Below are 18,793 nucleotides of genomic sequence, written 5' to 3' on the forward strand. Positions count from 1 at the left end.
TCTGTGCAATAAATAACCTCCATGAGGAATGAATAAAACAGTAACTGATTTATTTTGGAAATGATTGTAGTGATACTTGACTAAAGATCTGCTCAATGATACTGACTAAAAATTTGACAATAATTTATTGAATTTCATCAATGAAGATGATTTAGCCTGACTCTTCCCAGAGCAGTACTTTGACAACTTGAGATTCTAAACACTTCAGCCAAATAAGCAGTGTCAGATGTTCATTGTGATTGCTGGAGAATTCGCATTGTCCTTAATAAATTAAGCTATTTGCATTCCTATTGAGATCAGGGCTCCATAAAGAAGGATTTTCTCTAGTGTCCTGGGAATATATGCCTGGGAATATATACATGTACATGTATAGAGAACAAGGTCTCTTGACATTAAAATCTCTCCTTTTAGGGGACTGGAAGGGCATCCAAATGGAAATTTAGCGTCTGGTCAGAGTTCTGCAATGGTAGCAGAATCTATTTAGTAATTAAAAATACTTTTTTTTTTTTAAATTGGTGTCACACCTCTGAAATTGAAATAAAAGTATTTCTTTTTGCTGTCCAGAAAGGCAGTAGAATATCCTGTTGGACATATCCAGAACTCAGCTGGACAAGGCTGTAAGCAATGCAATTTAAGTTGACCAAAACTGAAACAGGCGTTGCACCAGATGACCTCCAAAAAGCCCTTCTCATCCTAAATGTCATAAACAGGGGGCTAGTGAAGAGCAGACAGCATATCTTACGACTGTTTGCCTTCACTATTATTTATAATATATGAATAACATGTAGAAGTCTGTGGTTTTTGCTTTTCTTGGAGTTTCAAAAGAATATTACGTTAAACTTAGTATCTCAGTTTCTTGTGTCTGAAACTCTTTTTGTGTCCTTCCCTAACAACTCCTGTATATGATGAAACAGAAGATGTTATCCAGTGGCGTATTACGGCAATGTGAAAAAAATTTCCAGAATTAGGACAAGGCATGTCTAGCAAGTTTGTTTATCTTTTTCAAAGCACATCTTAACACACTTACTGTGCTGTTACACAGTAGGCTGATTTCAAGTTCTGAGGCTGCAAAATCTGAGCAGTTGAGTCCTCCCACCTTTTGTTCATTTCTGTGATGCCTCTATGTATAGAATTAGTGAGTATAATATGAAGTACTTTGTTGCATGTCCCCAAAAACTGTTAGTGTGAGAAGTAATGAGATATTTTGAATTACAAGGTTGTTTGGGTTTTTTGCATAAATACACATAGACACATCTACGCTTTCTTATCTTCATGATTGACAAGTTACTATAAATATATTTGAAGAAAATACTTCAATGTTACTCTCCAAAGGTATTTTAAAAGAACCACCTACACCTACCACTTTCTTCTATTCTCTCTTTAATATCACTGAATTGTAGTGTTCTTGATGAATAGCAGACTTATCAGCCCTGGAGACTGAACTTCTATATTTACAGACAGCCAGTAGCAAAGTGCAAGTTTCCCACAGAGCCCCATATGCCATTTCTTTTAGGAACCAGCTGTAAGAGACAATAGCTTAGTTCTACATATATTTATCTCTTCATATCTTTGAGTGGGCATTATGCTGTGGTACAGACTGATCTAAGCCAGCTGCCCACCTTCTCTTGCCCAGTCCTCTGATCCATACAATCCATTAACTTCCTAGTGATGAAGGATCATTACCATGCTTTTTCCTTATTGTTTTTTGAAAGACATGTACTTAGAAACTGGAACTAATATAGAACATAGGATTATGACTTACTAGGTCTTTCAGCTAATTATATTTCAGGTTTTCATAACTGTTTTTTTATCCAGTGAGTATATTCTAAGCTTTTTGTTACGTGAAATGTGAGGTGATGAGTACATCTATTTTACTTATGATGCTGAACTTTTGAAGCGAATTTTAAAAATGGCTTAATTTTCTCTAAAATTTGACATAAAATCAGCCGTAGATTAAAAATTCCAGATAGCATTAACTAGAAGTATAGTCAAACTGACTTTCTTTTGTAATGCCTCTGAAAAGAGATTGTAAACAAAAAAAAAAATTAAAGTTTATTTTAAAAAAGATTTGGGAATTCCCGTTACTTGTTAGGCTCCACTATTATTGTTCCATCTCACATTAGGTAAGAGGCTTACTACAGATTACACTGAAAATTGAATGTGGCTTGAATGTTGTGTTCATGATTGTTAAGATCAATGGGATGGAAGTTATTGTTTGTATTACTATACATTGAGAGCTGATACCGAAATCAAGCAGTGTTTATACCATGGGACTGCAAATCAAAAATTACTTCCTCTCCATGTAGCCCAGAAAATAGACATACCAGACATCAAATTGGACAGGAAATATTCTTATTAAATCTTTTACAGCTATGTCCATGTAATATGTGCATTTTTGCAATGTGAGCTGGTATGGTTTAGTTCATAAAGAATACTGGGTTATTCTGTATTTTGAAGAATAACCGTTGATTTTAGTTCTATATTGACTCTGAATTTGTTTTAGAAGCAGATTTTGTTTTACTTCAAGTATTTTTAAGAATATCTCAATTACTTTGGATTAAAAAGTAACTGACACTAGTTTTCCAAGTCAGATTTTGCAGCTTTAAAACCAAGCTGTCCAAATTATTGATCTGCAAACCACAGAGAGTAGGTGTACAGTATAGATAACAGCTAAATGCCAGCACAAGGGAAGAAATATGAAAATAACAGTAAGCCCAGAAATTTTCAGGTCTCTAGTTACAGCATGGGTATGTACAGTAGTGGAAGGAGAGCTTTTAATTTCCATGACAGTGCATGGTATGGTTTGAAAAAGAAAAGTGAAGTTTTAGGCATCCTTAATAAGGGAAAAGTAGTAAATCTGTGTGAGATGAACTCTGCTGAAAACAAGGTGCAAGAGATTTTAGAACTAACAGTGTTTGGAAATCAACATATAGAAGTCCAAAATTGTGGATAAAATTGTATTTTTTTCAGGACCTGAACACCAGAGAAATCAGGCAGGATCAAAATAATGTAAATAAATAGACTGTGAAGTAGCTTTCTTTTAAAGGGAATTTGACTTTCATTACTTTTAGAATTGAAGTCATCATTCACTGAGCTTCATGATTCTTAAGGCTTTTGAAAAAAATCTGGAGGGAGAGAAATTATAGTAATGAGTATTTAAACTGTGGGGCAAAAACTGAGTGTAGTTATGTTCTACTAAAAAATCTGCATATAGTGTGCGAAAAACTATATATAAAATTCATTTTCTGAATCTTATTTATTAATTCAAATGGGAATAAAAAATTCTATAATGCGTAAGTAGAGTGTTTTGAATCACATGTCGTTGCTGAGTGCTGAGGATTTTTTTTTTAATTCTATAGTTGTACCATGAAATCAAAGATGAGTTGAATGTTATAACTTAATTCAAGCTCTCCCTTCCATTATTTAAATGATACCATTTTCAAGTCTATATTGTAGAACATTAAGAGATAATCTTGGTAGTACCAAATCATTAACGTATAATAATAATTAATTACAATGTATCTGAAATCTGTGTAATGTACCCTGTGAAATCTGAACCCTTGTATTTCAAACCTCAGTCTTCCAGCGAAAGCTGTTCTCTTCCCTGGAACTCTGTAGAATCTCTTTTTACTGCAGAATCAGGACCTTGCTGTCTTAGCAATTTCTTTTTAGTTCGCAGTTAATATGGTAAGTCAGAACAACAATTTTAAATCAATGTCATCAAATATTAATTGAGGTAATTATAATAGTGCTGTTCACTAGTAGGTAAGCGAGTTGTACTTAATAGCAACATGCATCAGCGACTTTTTTCAAATTATAATATGGAGCATTTTATGGTCAGTGACACAGACTATGAATGATGAATATATTAAAAGAATTTTACCCTGGAGAGCAAGAATAACACTTATTTTTCTCTTTCATGCTTCTTCCTTTGTTTTTCTTTCTTTTATGGAGCACAGGCCTTGGACATCTTATCTTTGTTTGCATGCATTGATGTTTTGTTCATAGAATATGGATATATATATCAGTATTGTATTTATTATACACCTATTATTTATTTATTATATTTATTGTACATCTATGGCTTATTAAATACTTTAATTAAAAGGTATTTAACATGATACAGGGGTGTCTGAAAAGGCCTTAAACTATCAAAATATTTATCTTTTTCCTAAGAAAAGAAAATCATTTAAGATGTTAATTCCATGCTGTTTGAAAATTTATAAATAAACTTTATTAAATTATAATTAAACTACAAAAATACTTAAAATCCTATTTTGAAGCAGTTTAAAGCAATTAGATTTTTTATGATGCTGTTGCTCTGGTTACTTTGTAGAATCATGTTATTAAACTACTCTTCTGTCATGTAATGTTCTTTCTTGAAATAACAGTGGATAGGGTAGAGTAACCTTGCTAGGCAGTCGATAAATAGCAAGTCAAGTGACCTTTAAAAAGATTCTAAAATATATAGGTCCATATAGTAGCTTCCTTTTCTGGCTAAAGGAAGCGTGCATTTTTTTTAACTTGTTGAAGCATAATAAACTGTCATATAATAGTGTGATGGTTCTGATGAAGTTTGCACATGGGTTCAATACTATTCTAACTTTTTCCTTTCTGTATTGTAACTATACAGAAACAAACATGGCCCCCTTAATCCTCAAGCCCATTATAATCTCAGTATTTTTATAGTCTTGTGCTCTTCAAGAAGCTCTACCCTTTTACAGATCTTCCCAGAAGTTAAAGTCAGAAAATGTATAGTTTTTAATTATATGAATAATTTCTAGAGTATGTTAATTGATGTTAGGGCTTTTTTTTTGACGGTACTCTTGAACCTTGATGACTTTCTGATCTTGCTGGAGTAAACTAGAAAACTTCCCTATACTCCATTTTTCATAATTTTGTACCCAAAGAAGAGTTAGTTTTTAATGAAATTCATAACTGGAAGAGATTAGTACCAAGGAATATAAATGTTAGAGAAGTTGTGCACTAAAGCTCATATCTAAAAGTTTGTAAATGATGCTGAAAAAAACCCTATTATTCACTTTGAAATTATATATCCTAATGGAATTCTGGAGCTGGGCCATAAAAATTAATTATATTTATCAAGAAACTCAAATTGAAAATCCAGAGAGTTAGAAATTGCAAGTAGTAGACTATTTAGCGATATGGTCTACGTATTAAAATAGTACCTGGGTGTCAGAAAGTGTGGCTTGCCAGCAGGTACCTAGTCATCCAGTGAATTCTTAACAGCACTAGCTGGCAAGAAATTGAAGTTTTCATTTTTCCTCTGACACTGTCAGATCTTGTCATCTGAGGTGCATCATTTACTCAAGGACTGTTGCTCTTTATTATTTAAGGTGATGTCTATGAGCTGTTTGACTATAAAGAATAAAAACATTCATAATGTCTTACTAATGGCAAGATAGTATTCATGTTATTCTGACTCCCTGGCTTCTTCAGATTGCTTTAAGTGACATTTACAAAATCTGCAAAGGCAAAGTAACATTTCAGATTTCCATAATTGTCCAAATAATAGTGTACTATTATATTGTCAAGTTTAGAAAAACTGGTATGGTTGTCTGGAAAGCTAAAATAGACAAACCAGCCAGGCTTAAGGAATACAAACAATAAAACAGATATTGCAAGTATTTGATCATTGAGGTCACATCAGGACTTCTAAATTCACTGGTAACAATGATATGTAGATAAAGCATTTATGTATGTGCATATTTACCACATCAAGACCTATCTGGAAACAGAAGATTGACAGGAACATCACTACTGAGTCTGTTAAATTTGAAGTGGCTTTCATAGCTACACCTCAGGAACATTCTACTAATAACTTCCTGCTGAGGTGCCAAGAGCAGTGTGCAGTATCTTTAAGGGTTATAGCTTGTATTGCCTAGTTGAATATACATTTTGTCCTTAAAAAGCTAAACAGTTGCTTATAGTAAATGTGCAGTTGTATTTCAGAATTGGAAATTACTCTAGTAATGACTCCAGTAGCTCTACTAGTCCTCTGTGACTACTGAGTATAAATGTTGATCCAGAAGTGACTGGCATTTTTGTGGTTTAATTTCTCCTAGCTGCTTGGGTTTTATTGTTTCAAATGAATGTGGCCTACAGTATCAAATTCTTCAGTCTCCAGAAGCAATTACAATGAAGTTTAAGGTTCTGACCATCCCTGTTACATGTAGTGATTCATGTATTCTTCCCTGACACTACTTCATTTCAATATTTGTTTTCCAGATAAAGGCTTATATTCATATAATTCAGGTAAATTTTCAGCATGCCACAAATGCTTCTTGCTTCCATATACACGCAAAATTTAATTCAATATTTTATTGATGTGCTTTTGCTACCTATTGTGCAGATGCTAAATTGCTTAAATGTTCCTTGGCTTTTCTTGTCTGCTTTTCAGTCATAGGTCTTTTGTTGGCTTTCTTTGTCTGTTCTTAACATCTCAGTATTGATACTGGACTGGTACTGTAACACTATACTTGCTTTGCCTGCCTTTATTTTAGGTAGAACTTTTGTAGGTAAACTGTAGTGAGCTTTATTAAATATACTAAGAAAATGCTGTTTTGCTTGAGCTATATTAAAAGGAACACTGTTGTATTACACCTGTTTGAGAAGTAGTGTAAGTATTTTTAGAATACAGACATGGGGTAAGTGAAGTACTGGCAAAATCAGTATTTATACTGATACCTGTATTTACAGTTTCATATTTATTTAAATCCCCAGTGACAAATTCAGCTGGTACATCTGAGAAGTTTACCTTAATTAAATGTAAATAAATTAATAATGTACAGTTTTTACAAGCTTAAATTTTGTAGTGCGGTTCATTTGGGACTTTTTGCAGTTCTGCAGTTTTAATTATGTGAATCTCATTGAGAATCGATTAATCTAATTATCTTTTAGTTGTGTTTAAAAAATTAAACACACATTGTTAAGAAAATAGATCCAATACCATGGTGGAGAGAAACAAAACCCCCACAGGATGTTTCTTGAGAACAGGACTAATAAAGCCCAGTTTCTATTTCATCTACCTTTAGTCTCCCATGTTTCTTCTGTTACATTCTCTCCTGAAATAATCCCACGTTCTTCTCATGTTTTATGATATCTTCACATGGGAAGAGACCATGTTTGCTGTGGTGACTGTGGACTTATGCAGGTGTGAATTAGCCACAAATTTTAGCTTGATAATGTTTCTTTTTCATTGAGGAGTTCTAATTTGTGTATCTCTCTTTTCTATCCAGCAACCACTTTCAAATATCTGTAGGAACTTAATTAAACTTGGTATTTATACACCTCTGCCCTTCTGTCGATGTAGATTAAATTAGTAAAAAACTTTAAAATAGCACTATTATGTGCAGGAGGATAAAGTGACAGATTGACATGGAGACAGTGGGACTGCATGAGAAATTAGCTCACACTAAGAACCCTCAGGCACAGACTGGATGAATATGAGAGAGCAAATTCTTAAGACATTTGTTGTGAGACTGATTTTAGGGTTGCTTATATGTCAGCTTTGAACACGGAACAATTACCGGCAATAGTAAGTTACTTTAAGAGGTTGTGAAGGCCTTCTGTGAGCTTCAGGGAAGGAGCTCATAAGCATGCTTCACTACCCTTTGTTCCCCCAAGGAGTCCACAAAACCTTGTAAAAGCTTTTTCCATTTAAGTAGCAGGATCTCCAGCTCGGAAGCTCAGTATACTTTCTCCCCCCGCCAAAGAAACCAGAGAATTTCTGAGCCCTAAGTCTGGCACTTTCTTCTGTTTTTAAGCTGACTCACCTTAATTTATCTCTCATTCTATCCCCTGTTTTAGTCAGTACTGATAACTATACTGGTTGGTCATATAGACTTTAGTAGACTTTTGAACCTCACATGCTGGTCTTCTCTTGAAACCTATATCAGAAATATCAATGGGCAATATATGAAGCAGAGAAGGTATTATATCTTGCATTGTTTCCCCTGTATATTGATAAAAGAGTGGTGCACAGCTCTGTGCCAACTTCATTTGTCATGTAGAGGTCAGATCTTTCAGAACTCTCCACAGATTTAGGTTGCCTTGCAAGAAAATATTTATGATTTCATACTGTTTCATTCATTTGAAAGAGTTCAATTTATTTAGAATATTGTTATGGAGAAAAATGTGATTCTGTTGAAGTAAAATAGAGCAGAGTGGAATAGAATAGAATAGAATAGAATAGAATAGAATAGAATAGAATAGAATAGAATAGAATAGAATATTTCAGTTGGAAGGGACCTACAACAATCATCTAGTCCAACTGCCTGACCAATTCAGGGCTGACCAAAAGTTAAAGCATGTTATTAAGGGCATTGTCCAAATGCCTCTTAAACACTGACAGGCATGGAACATCCAAAGAAGAGTCTCTAAAAATTTCTTCAATTATTTCTGTATTATTTTTATTCAGAAGTTGTTAGAGAAAAATTGAAAAAAATAAGTATTTGATTCATAAAATAGAATAAAACACCTCACTTTTTTCTTTCCATTATTGCTAGCCATGAAGATGAAAAATGGAAAGGTTTTTACACTAAGAAACTAATGTATTTTAAATTATTTTCTTTTTTATTTTCTGAAAATAAAAATGTAAAGAGGAAAAATAATAAACTAGTAAAAATTTAAATAGAAAGCACTTTTAAAATGGAAAGTGAAAATAATGGGTCTAACGGCTTTTAGGTGATGGGATTTTTTGCCAACCCTACAATGAAAGCTACAGTGCAATACAAGTGCCATAAAATCCCAGGTCTAGTTTGTACATGCTTTTGCGGAGTTATGCTACCTGGGATGGCAACTTCTGCAGCAGTGGTAGGGAAGGAGCAGGTAGGTGTGGGAAAGGAGAATGCTGAGAGTTATCAAGATCTGATGGGGAGGTTCTTCACTGTCCCCAAGCTAAGCTGTCCCTGGAAAACAGTTTTATTGATCATTTAAGGCTATAAAACCAGAACTTGCTAAATGGAATGAGAACATATATTTTGATTTCACTGAGGTTGGGGTTATGCTGAATTAAAGCATTTTTTATGTGGCTTACGCTAGCTGATCGTACAGCGTGGAGTCAATTTTGCCTTCAGTCTGTAATTGTAATAACCATTAATCCTGGTGGAATGCATTCAAAAGTCAATATTTACCATCTGTTACCACCCAGTTATCAGACAAAATGATAATAATATCCCTAAGAATGTTTCATTAATAAGCTATATTCCAGTACAATGGCAGTGAGACTTAATTAATGCCATTCCTCATGTTTAAAATCCATCAAAGAAAAAGTTATATGCAAACAATGGCACCAATGCATTTATTTGATGCACCCAGTGTCCCAGGTGTTACATGCTTAAACTTTTTACTGAATTTTGAATTTATGTTAGAATTAATGTAATCTTCTTGCTCTTGAAATAAGTAGCATATTTTGGAGCATATTTGTCAAACACTTTAAGATCTTTATTAAAATACTCAATTACAGTTTCATTGGCAATATTCCTTTGGAATAATTTGTGAGAGGGTTCATTGTCACATTTCCCAGATAAACTACAAGTTGTTCTTTCTCTGGTTTATGGTCAGTGGTTCAAATTACTTAGATAATGTAGCAGTCTTTTGAAAAGATGTGGCTAAGATGGGACTGAAGTCTAAATGTTCAAATTTACATTGTCAATAGGTTAAAAAGAAAATGACTGTCTAAATTTAATATATAGCAGATGAAATTACTCTTGCAAAAATTAAAAATATTAAACTAAGTTGCCACTAATTATACTGGTATTTTGAATACTCAGTTCAATACAGGTTTTTGACCTGTGCACATTCTAGCCTGTTCCATTTTGCAAGTTAATCAAAGACATTTTAAATAAATATAATCTGATTCCTTTGCAGAAGTTTCATACTCTGAGCAGTACTTTTTGACATTACATATTTGGTTGACATGCTTTCCTTCCTCCATCCTTCCCAAAAACATTGATTTCCAAAGATAAAACCAAGTGATCAATTCTGTTTTAAATTTCTTCTGATTTCTTAACCAGCATTTAAATTTACATTTATAAGTAATTGTGAAATATTGATTAAACATTCTTATTTTTCAATTTGTTTAAGTCTATTAGTAGTTAGAGTTAGCTTAAGGTGGCCTCTGCTTGAGAAGCTAGAATAAATAATCTGATCTGAACGAGCTTCATATCTCATCATGGAGAAAAAAGTTTTCATATTTAAGGGATGTCACCAATAACAAGAGACTTTCCCCTTTGCAGCAGCAAAGGCAATTGGAGAAAGCCCTGAAATCTGATTCTTCCCTTGAGTCTACTCTTTCTCTACTCCCATCCTTAGGGCAGGTCTCAATCCTGGCTCTCACTTTCCCCATGCCCTGGCTTGGAATGCCCTGTAGCATTGCCCTGTAGCTTGGATGGGAGTGAAGACAGAGGTCTATATATAAAAAGAAAAAAGGGTCTCTAGATCCTGGAAGGTGGAGCTGAGGTATTAGGAAATTCTGGAAAAGATGGATGTGATTTGAGGGGACAGAGAGAAACCGCTGTCTTTTATCCCTGTGGTCCACTGGAACCTTCTTAGTCTCTTTTATGCCAGGTGTATCGTGTGACTACTACAACGTATAATTTTAGCTATGCAGCTGGGAAGTCAAGAACCAACTGTGACAACAGCTGGCTATATTAATCCTCAAAGATGCACATCTTTTCTCCAGATTACAGAATACAATATTCTAAAAATATGTTAAAGCAGATGTACTTAGCTGTAAATATAAACATAAATAAAAAGCAACCTCAGTTGTAATTAGATTCATTCATAAGGATGAATTAAATGATAAGTAAATGACATTAATTCAAATTATAGTTGATTCAGCCCTCTTACGCCTTTCATGATAAAACTTTCCAAGCATCCATGTAATAAGCATCAACAAACTGTTTAGTTGCCCTCATCTTCCCATCCCACAGTCTTTCTCTGATGTGCCCAAGTGATGTTATTGGCATCTCTGCACAGCAGCCACAGTCCCGCTGCTAGATCAGTACCAGGGTTACCAAAGGCCAGAATCGCACTGCACTGCACTCCCTTTGGGGGCTTCTGCCTTTTAGATCTCAGCCAAATCCCAGCCAAACTATTGTTTGGTCACAAATATTGTCCTTGTTTAGTGGCCTGGTTTTGAATTAGTGGCTAAGGAGAATGGAGACTAATCTTTCTTGCTCACTGGCATGTGTATCACCACATGAGTAGAAAGCTCTGCTGAAAATGGCAGCAGGAACTGCATCACAGGTGGAATGGACACTCTTTCTTTGGGAAGCAATAGAGATTTTCATTGGGCCTCTGTGACACTACAATAAAGAAAATAATCACATTGAATGTTGTCCTTGTCAGACTGAATTGGTTTTAGAAATCCTGACTCTCAGAAAGGCCATTAGGAGACAGAAAACTTTTCTTTTACTCCTGCCCTCATTTTCTAGGCTTTCTTGAGTGCTAATTGTGATAACTTTCTTGCTGTTTCTTGTTTTAGAGAAAGACTTTACTTCTTGTTATTTCCTGAATTCAGAGACACCTTCCACCCTCCCCATTTTAGCATGGCTATTTCTAAACTTTTATAATAAATTGAACCTACCTGAATTCTACCATATAAGAATTGCAGGGCATATGAAACCAAAGTATGGCTTTCCTTTTTTTCCTTTTTCCTTTTAATTTCCTATTTGTGAGCAAAAACTCTCAAATCTTTTCTTCTATTAAATAACAATTAAAATGGCTCTACTGGAATTGCATAATGTAATGGAATGATATATTGTTTTTTCTAAGAATTAATGCATATCACATTTATATAATTTTCCTGTTGGATAATTTTTAACAGAGTGATTTTTATCTCAAAAGAATTAGTATACAGTCTAGTTTATAAATTAAGAAATATTGAGCTGTTTACATATGCAAAGGAACTAAACAATTATATTAGCTCAAAAAAAGAGATGACTGTAGAAGAATACAGAATGCTGATTCATGTTTCTCAGAACACAAAAGCTTGGAGGGCATTGTCTGAAATAGTCTAATAGAAAGAAAAGAGAGGGAAGTCTATTTCACACAATGCAAAATTAAACTGCAAAACTTGCTGACACAACGTATTATAGAGGCCAAGAGAATACTCTTGACTCAAAAAGAAATTATATGAATTTTTGGAGAAATGGTTGATTAATGACTTAGAGTAAACAGGATGGGTTAGGAGAAGACTCAGTTGCCAGGCCCCCTGCCTGCTGAAAGCTAGAAGGGTGTAACATAGAAAACTTTTTCCATACAGATCCACTGTAGAAGGACTTTCCACTGTCTCCTGGTGGGTAGACTGATGTTAGACAGTCTGACAAATGACAGCAGCTCTTATGATTCAAATTATTTCTAAAATTTCTTTAAATTGAAAATTTTGATTTTTGTCAAAACCCTCTTAGCACTTGTTCTCCCAGTTTTCTGTTGGGAAAGGAGGGTAGAGATCCTCCTGTGCCAGTCACCCAGACTGAACGTTAATCTTACTTTGTCCTGGGCTTCTTTAGGTTTACTCGCAGTTTTTACTCATATTTTTGTGTATGTATTCGTAAGAATAAATCATCCTGTGGTAGGAAAAAAAATCTTGCTTGATTGAAGGTTTGGTGACAATTAGATGAAATCTCCTTCCTACAAGTTACCTGTTTTTCGATGGCTAGAGAATTAGAAAAGATGCACCACCTTGCTGAAGAACAGGGATTTTCACATTTAAACAAGTAAACTAATAATTATCATTCACATAACAGTGCTTAATCCCAATTAAATCCCAATCAGCAATTAAATGCTATTTAAAAGATGCCACAGAAGATAGAAGTGAAATTAAGCTAAACACAAACTAACATATATAGTTGTCCTACATGACCTCCTTTTTGGCTCTAGTTGTGGATGTAGAATCTGCTTTTGCCAACTAAGCAAACTATTTTGACAGATGTACTCTTAAAGATAATTTATAGAATCATAGAATTATAGAATGGTTAGGGTTGGAAGGGACCTTCAAAGGTCATCTAGTCCAACACCCCTGCAAGGAGCAGGGACATCTCCAACTAGATCAGGTGGCTCAGAGCCTCATGCAACCTGGCCTTGAATGTTTCCAGGGATGGGGCATCCACCACCTCTCTGGGCAACCTGTTCCAGTGTTCCATCACCCTCATTGTAAAAAAATTTTTCCTAATATCTGATCTAAATCTACCTCCCTCTATTTTGAAACCATTACCCCTCATCCTGTCACAACAGGCCCTGCTGAAGAGTCTCTCCCCGTCTTTCAGGCCCCCTTTAGGTACTGGAAGACCACTATAAGGTCTTTCTGGAGACTCCTCTTCTCCAGGCTGAACAGCCCCAACTCTCTCAGCCTGTCCTCACAGGAGAGGTGCTCCAGCCCTCTTATCATCTTTGTGGTCTCCTCTGGACCTTCTCCAACTGGTCCATGTCCTTCTTATGTTGGGTGCTCTAGAACTGGATGCAGTACTTCCTCTAAAGTATCACAGAGTAATACGTTTTTATAGGACACTCTGTATGTGTGAAACTGCCTGTTCTCCTGATAATTCTTACTAATAAACTAAAGAAAATATTACATCCATTTAATATTATTAGCATCATTTATTTTTCTGGTATTCAAAGACTCTGAAGAAGGATGGTGCATTGTGTGCGAAAACTTGGAAGATGAACAGTATGATGGCAGTTTCTATATGGAGTGGATACATATAGATATGAAGTATATGAAAATATTTCATAAAAACACTATTGTGGAGCTGTATTCCAGCATTTTGTTGTGTATTACGTTAAATATTTAGATGAAAATCGGTGCACTAAAACATTTGCAATAATACAACATCAATAATTTCTATTTTATGCTTCTATTAATGCTTTATTGTCTAGTATAAAATCCTTATGTTTATTTATGCATTGTTGGCTGAGGATAGTTTTAAGTTACAGGAAGATAAGTTATACATTTCTGATTTTGTTGTTTTTTTTTTTTTTTTGGCAGGGTCCAAAAGAATCAGCGACAGTGAAGTCTCTGATTATGACTGCGATGATGGAATTGGTGTTGTTTCAGGTATTACTATCTAAATTTACTCTTCTAGGTTTAGTAGAAATCTTTCTTATTTACAATTTATTATTATGAATTTTATAATGTTTTTCTGGTGAAAGATAATCGTAACCTAAGCATGTATTTTTCCAACAGACACGAAATAACTGTTATGGGTAATACATATTTAACCACAAAAATTACCAACAGAGGGGAAAAGTCAATGTGTTAATTTCCTGGTTGCTTTTATAAGATGGTAAAAATAACACAAAAGTGTTTTTTTATTAAATATGAAGATGTGTTTATTTGATTTTTTTGACAGACATTTAGGTTTGATCAATCCTTTAAAACTTCATGGTGGAATAATAGTACTGCCAAAGGTCTGAAACCCAAACATTTAAGGCAGGACATATCTTAACAGAGAATCTGTTTACTAAGAAGGATTGGAATTGGGAGTTTAATGAGTATTTGAGATAAAAGTTGTCCTATGAAAGAGTATTGCTTCTACTTTTCTAAGAGAAAAGATAATACTGTAATCATAGGCGAAACCAATAAAATCAGAGAATCATATGCTTTTGCTGACTACAACAGAGAATATATTTAGGATGCAACCATGCCACCTTTAAACCGGTATTGATGGCTACTGATTGCAGTAATTTTACCAGAGACTGAATGAACGCTGTGGATGCAAGATCACTAAATATTCTATCTTCCTTAAACCATTTATCTTTAAACAGTAATAGGCTCAGTTTTCAGATTATTACCTTAATCAGAAAAATATTTAGGAAAACTTAGGACATTTTTATATTCCCACTCCCCTGTTTCCTTACTGCAGTTAGGAGACAGGAAGAATATGTAGCCAGGGTGGTGTAGGTATTGGAAGTGGAGAGGCAGTGATCCCCAGAAGTCCCATGATTCTCCTTACTGTGCTTTCAGTCTTAGTTTGTTTAACTTTCTGTATATGCTTAGTAGTCACGAAGGCTTTCAGACTGCCTGTTCTCCCAAAGGGAAAGACTTTCATATTCCTATTGATCAGTTAAATTAGAAATGTACCAGCCTGACTTTGGAGTTTAATAATAAAGGGAGGAAAAAAGGGGAGTTGATGGAGATATGTCTAGAGTGCCCAGCACGGTGCCATCTTGAAACTGAAATGTTTGTATTGTTCTGAAAAAAGGTACTGAGTTTTGCAGAAGTTTAATCACGTACTTGAACATCATCAGGATTCTTGTGAAACACCTGGATTTACAATTTTATTATTTTATTTTTGTTGACTTCATATAATATTTGAAAGACACTAAGCCTTTTAATTTTTTCCCATGTTCTTTGTGAAGGCTGACTTTTAAATACAGATCGTAATGCATCTACTTCTAAATGGCTTCTTTTCAGATACCTATGACATCTGATTTTCTAATGCAGTATATTGTATGACCATACAACCTCCAGTGCTATTGAAGTCATTTTTTTTTTCTAGCAGTATTATCAATTGTCTTTTGAAAATCCTGCTTAAAGAATTTTCTTTATCTGTTTTATATTATTGCATTTTGTATTGTTTATGTGAAGGCTGTAAAAGTGGTCATTAAAATCTACCCAAGGTTAGTTGGTCTTTTTACAGGAAATAGACTGTTTAACTCCTCTTTTGACATCCTGTAAAATAATGGTATTTAGAGTTCAGTGAAATAGTGTACTTCCCTTACCTGAGTTTTTTTTTATGTACCTTTAGCTCCTTTAGGATCTTTTAGCTTTTGGATTTCTGCTGACAATTCTACACTTTGATTGCATTTTAATTCAGACTGACTGTGTGGGTAGGAAAGTTTGATGTTCTTTTGGTTTTGAAAACATCTTTTTTTTTTGTGCTGCTGTCACTGTGTTTGCAAGTCTTTTGGTTTATCCTTGTCTTGTCTTATCATCCACATCCTTCTCCTGTTTAAGGTTCTTTTATTCATTTGCAGACTCATCACACTCTTGATTTAAAAATATGCCTTCTTTGCATGAAGTGTAATACTTCAGCCATTTGTCTCTCTCTGTTTTTTTTTTTCTTTCTTACTTACCCCAGTTCTTTCGGTTTGTATTTTCAGGTTTTATTTAACATGACATTTCACTTTGCTCTTTTTTCTTCTGCTGTATAAATCGTGTATCACGTCAAATACGTTTGCTAACATCTGTCGGCTAATCTCAGTGATCACTTCCATAAAATTAATGCCTATTCAAAGTACTGAACCTGTGAACTAAACTCCAGAAACCTTTAAGAACAGCAATAATTCTCTTTTGGTTCCTCTTTACTTTAATTCAAAACAGTGGACTAGGTGACCTTTAAATGTCCTTTCCAACCCAAACCATCCTTTCATTCTCTGATTCTATGAAATCCATGCACCTTACTTGATCTCATTATGTATTTATTTATAGTTCATTGAAAGATATATGCCGTCTGGCTTTGTCATGTTCCTGATTGTAGCTGAGATTTTCTATTTCTCCACAACATCTTTTTATATAGCTCCTCTGATATTGGTCCCATAAGGTCAGTTGACTATGCCTTTGGAGAAGCTGGTTATAGGGAGAAATCCCAACAACAGATCATCTTTCTTGTTGTACGTCTTGTAAGTGAGATTGTGTTAGATCATATTTGCTGAAACAGAAGGAACATTATAAACTACAGTTCCTTGCATCATCATCTATTTTTAATAAACCTGCAGTTGTTGTTTATCACTGCTGTGGTACTTTTGATCCACCAATTTAATTTCCTGATGATAAAATGCTTAAATTATGTCTATTTACCATACTGTTCTTTTCTTAAATTTCTAAAAAAAGTTCAAACAGCTCTTGGAAAAACTATTCATAAAAGCTATCACTTCTGGTGTCTTACATCTTATCATGCTTAGACAAACATCAGTCTTATTAAAGAGAGTGTTGTTTCTGTCAGCAGGAAAAGCTTTTAAGGAAATAATGACAAACCAATTGAAAAAACTCAATGTATTTTTTTCTTCTGGCTATATGTGTATTCTACACCAGCTACTGTCAGAAAGACTGTTATAACATAATGTATTTAAACAAGTATGCAAAAGTGATTTTTACAAGATTTTAAAATAGCTCTCTTTATATGAAATGTATATTCATTTCGTCTTGGGATCAAAACCACTAGAACAGAATCTCTATTATATTCTCATCTCTGCTGGCTTTAATCTTAGCACAGGATACCAGAAGGAGTGGCACTAGCAGTTAGTTCTGCTTTTGTCTTTTAAATTGCTTGTACATAGCTTTCAAACCATTTAAAGCATTCATTTTGCTGTCCTGAACAATAAACTTTGGCCCTCATAAAGTTTTCTGTCATCAGCAATTCTGTGTGGGAGCACATCAGCATTTTCATGTGCCCCTTAGAATGCTCTTATATGCTTGTTGATGAAGATAATAGAGTATTTTTATGTTGATTTTAGAAAAATTTGAGAGCACTTTACAAAAAAAAATTAAATTATCATAATACTAAATACAATTCAATGAAAAGCAAAGTGGTGGTTTTTTTATTCTTTCTATTGACTAAAGTTGAATAGGCATTACAGTTAATGAAGCTCATTGAATATGGACTATCATTTCTAAATAGTTATCTTCCTAGGTACTTCCTCATAGTGTATGTTGAACCTGCTGTAACTTACTAAGTACAAGTAACCTACTGAGTCTGACTTTATGAACAAAAAGGAACATCTATTGTCAAGACCATTTAATCATGAAAAGTCTCACCTATCATTGTTGTAAGACTTAAATATTAAGTGAGATATTAATGTTTAAAATTCAATTCTACACCAATATCTCATCTGCACTCTTAGTTTTATGAGACACTTGTAATCTGAGATATGTTTCAACAGATGAATCCTGAAAGAATGTAAGGCAGTGAATTCTGCATAAGTTGCATTGCAAGTCTCTGTAGAGAAAAGCTTTTCCAAGTAAAAGAATGCAGTCTCCAGCCCTGAGAATAAAAATATTGATAAGTATTTCTCATTATGCAAAAGACAGCAAGATGTTTCAGGAGCAAAATAAGAATACAAATAAGATATTCAGAGGATGATTAGAGCCAAGTAGATTAGGAAAAATAGCAACAACCAGTAAATATATTCTTACTGAACTTATAAAAATGATTTGGTTTTTGAAGAAGAATGAAAAGCAATTATTCATTTTTGCTTCATTTCTCAGAACACATGAGGAGTCCTTTGTTTGAAAGAGTTCTTTCACTGTCATGTTGCAGCCTTCCCTGCAGAGGAAACAAAAGGTCCTCTCTCTACTTGCTGATAATGTGATCTGAATTTTTATACCTGGATCTTGTTGATGATTGCTGCTCAAAAGAGATACAGAACACACAAATACTTTGGTTGCAGCTTGAAATCAGCTGCCTGTTGAAAGACATCTTACAGCACTAACATAGAGTGGATGTCTTCTATCCTTAATAAAATAAAGGATTTAATTGTGGATCACCAGCTATCTCTAAATGGGAGTCTGTAATGCCCCAAAAGCCTGGTAGCTACACACATAAACACTGATAAGCTTTTTCTTTTATTATGTGCTGATGCCTGTTCCCCTGCTGTAAAATCTCTTCTTGAGTGAAAAATAGCTTACTGTCTATGTGTCTCAAAAATTCTCCCCAAAATTGGAAGTGAAATTCAAGCAATGTTAAACTAGTCGTTATGCTGGCTACTTAAGTCAAGGGATCTTTAACCATTGTGCTTGCTTTTAAACAAGTGAGATGTATATTATACA

General features: G+C 34.2%; 1 protein-coding gene across 18 annotated transcripts in view; it reads left to right on the forward strand.

Annotated features, from left to right (window-relative positions):
- RIMS2 (regulating synaptic membrane exocytosis 2) overlaps positions 1-18,793 on the forward strand; it is a 473,080-nt gene that overhangs the window by 272,493 nt on the left and 181,794 nt on the right. For 16 of the 18 annotated variants that reach the window (XM_086741150.1, XM_086741149.1, XM_086741135.1 and 13 more), the window contains one exon: positions 14,012-14,080. In XM_086741150.1, the coding sequence (XP_086597276.1) occupies positions 14,012-14,080 (69 nt within the window). Of the gene's footprint in view, positions 1-6,249; positions 6,277-14,011; positions 14,081-18,793 lie in introns of all 18 variants that reach the window. The other 2 variants (XM_086741147.1, XM_086741134.1) reach the window with 1 other exon arrangement.

Source organism: Chlamydotis macqueenii, chromosome 2 (genome assembly GCF_036417535.1).
Source record: "Chlamydotis macqueenii isolate bChlMac1 chromosome 2, bChlMac1.mat, whole genome shotgun sequence".
NCBI lineage: Eukaryota > Metazoa > Chordata > Aves > Otidiformes > Otididae > Chlamydotis > Chlamydotis macqueenii.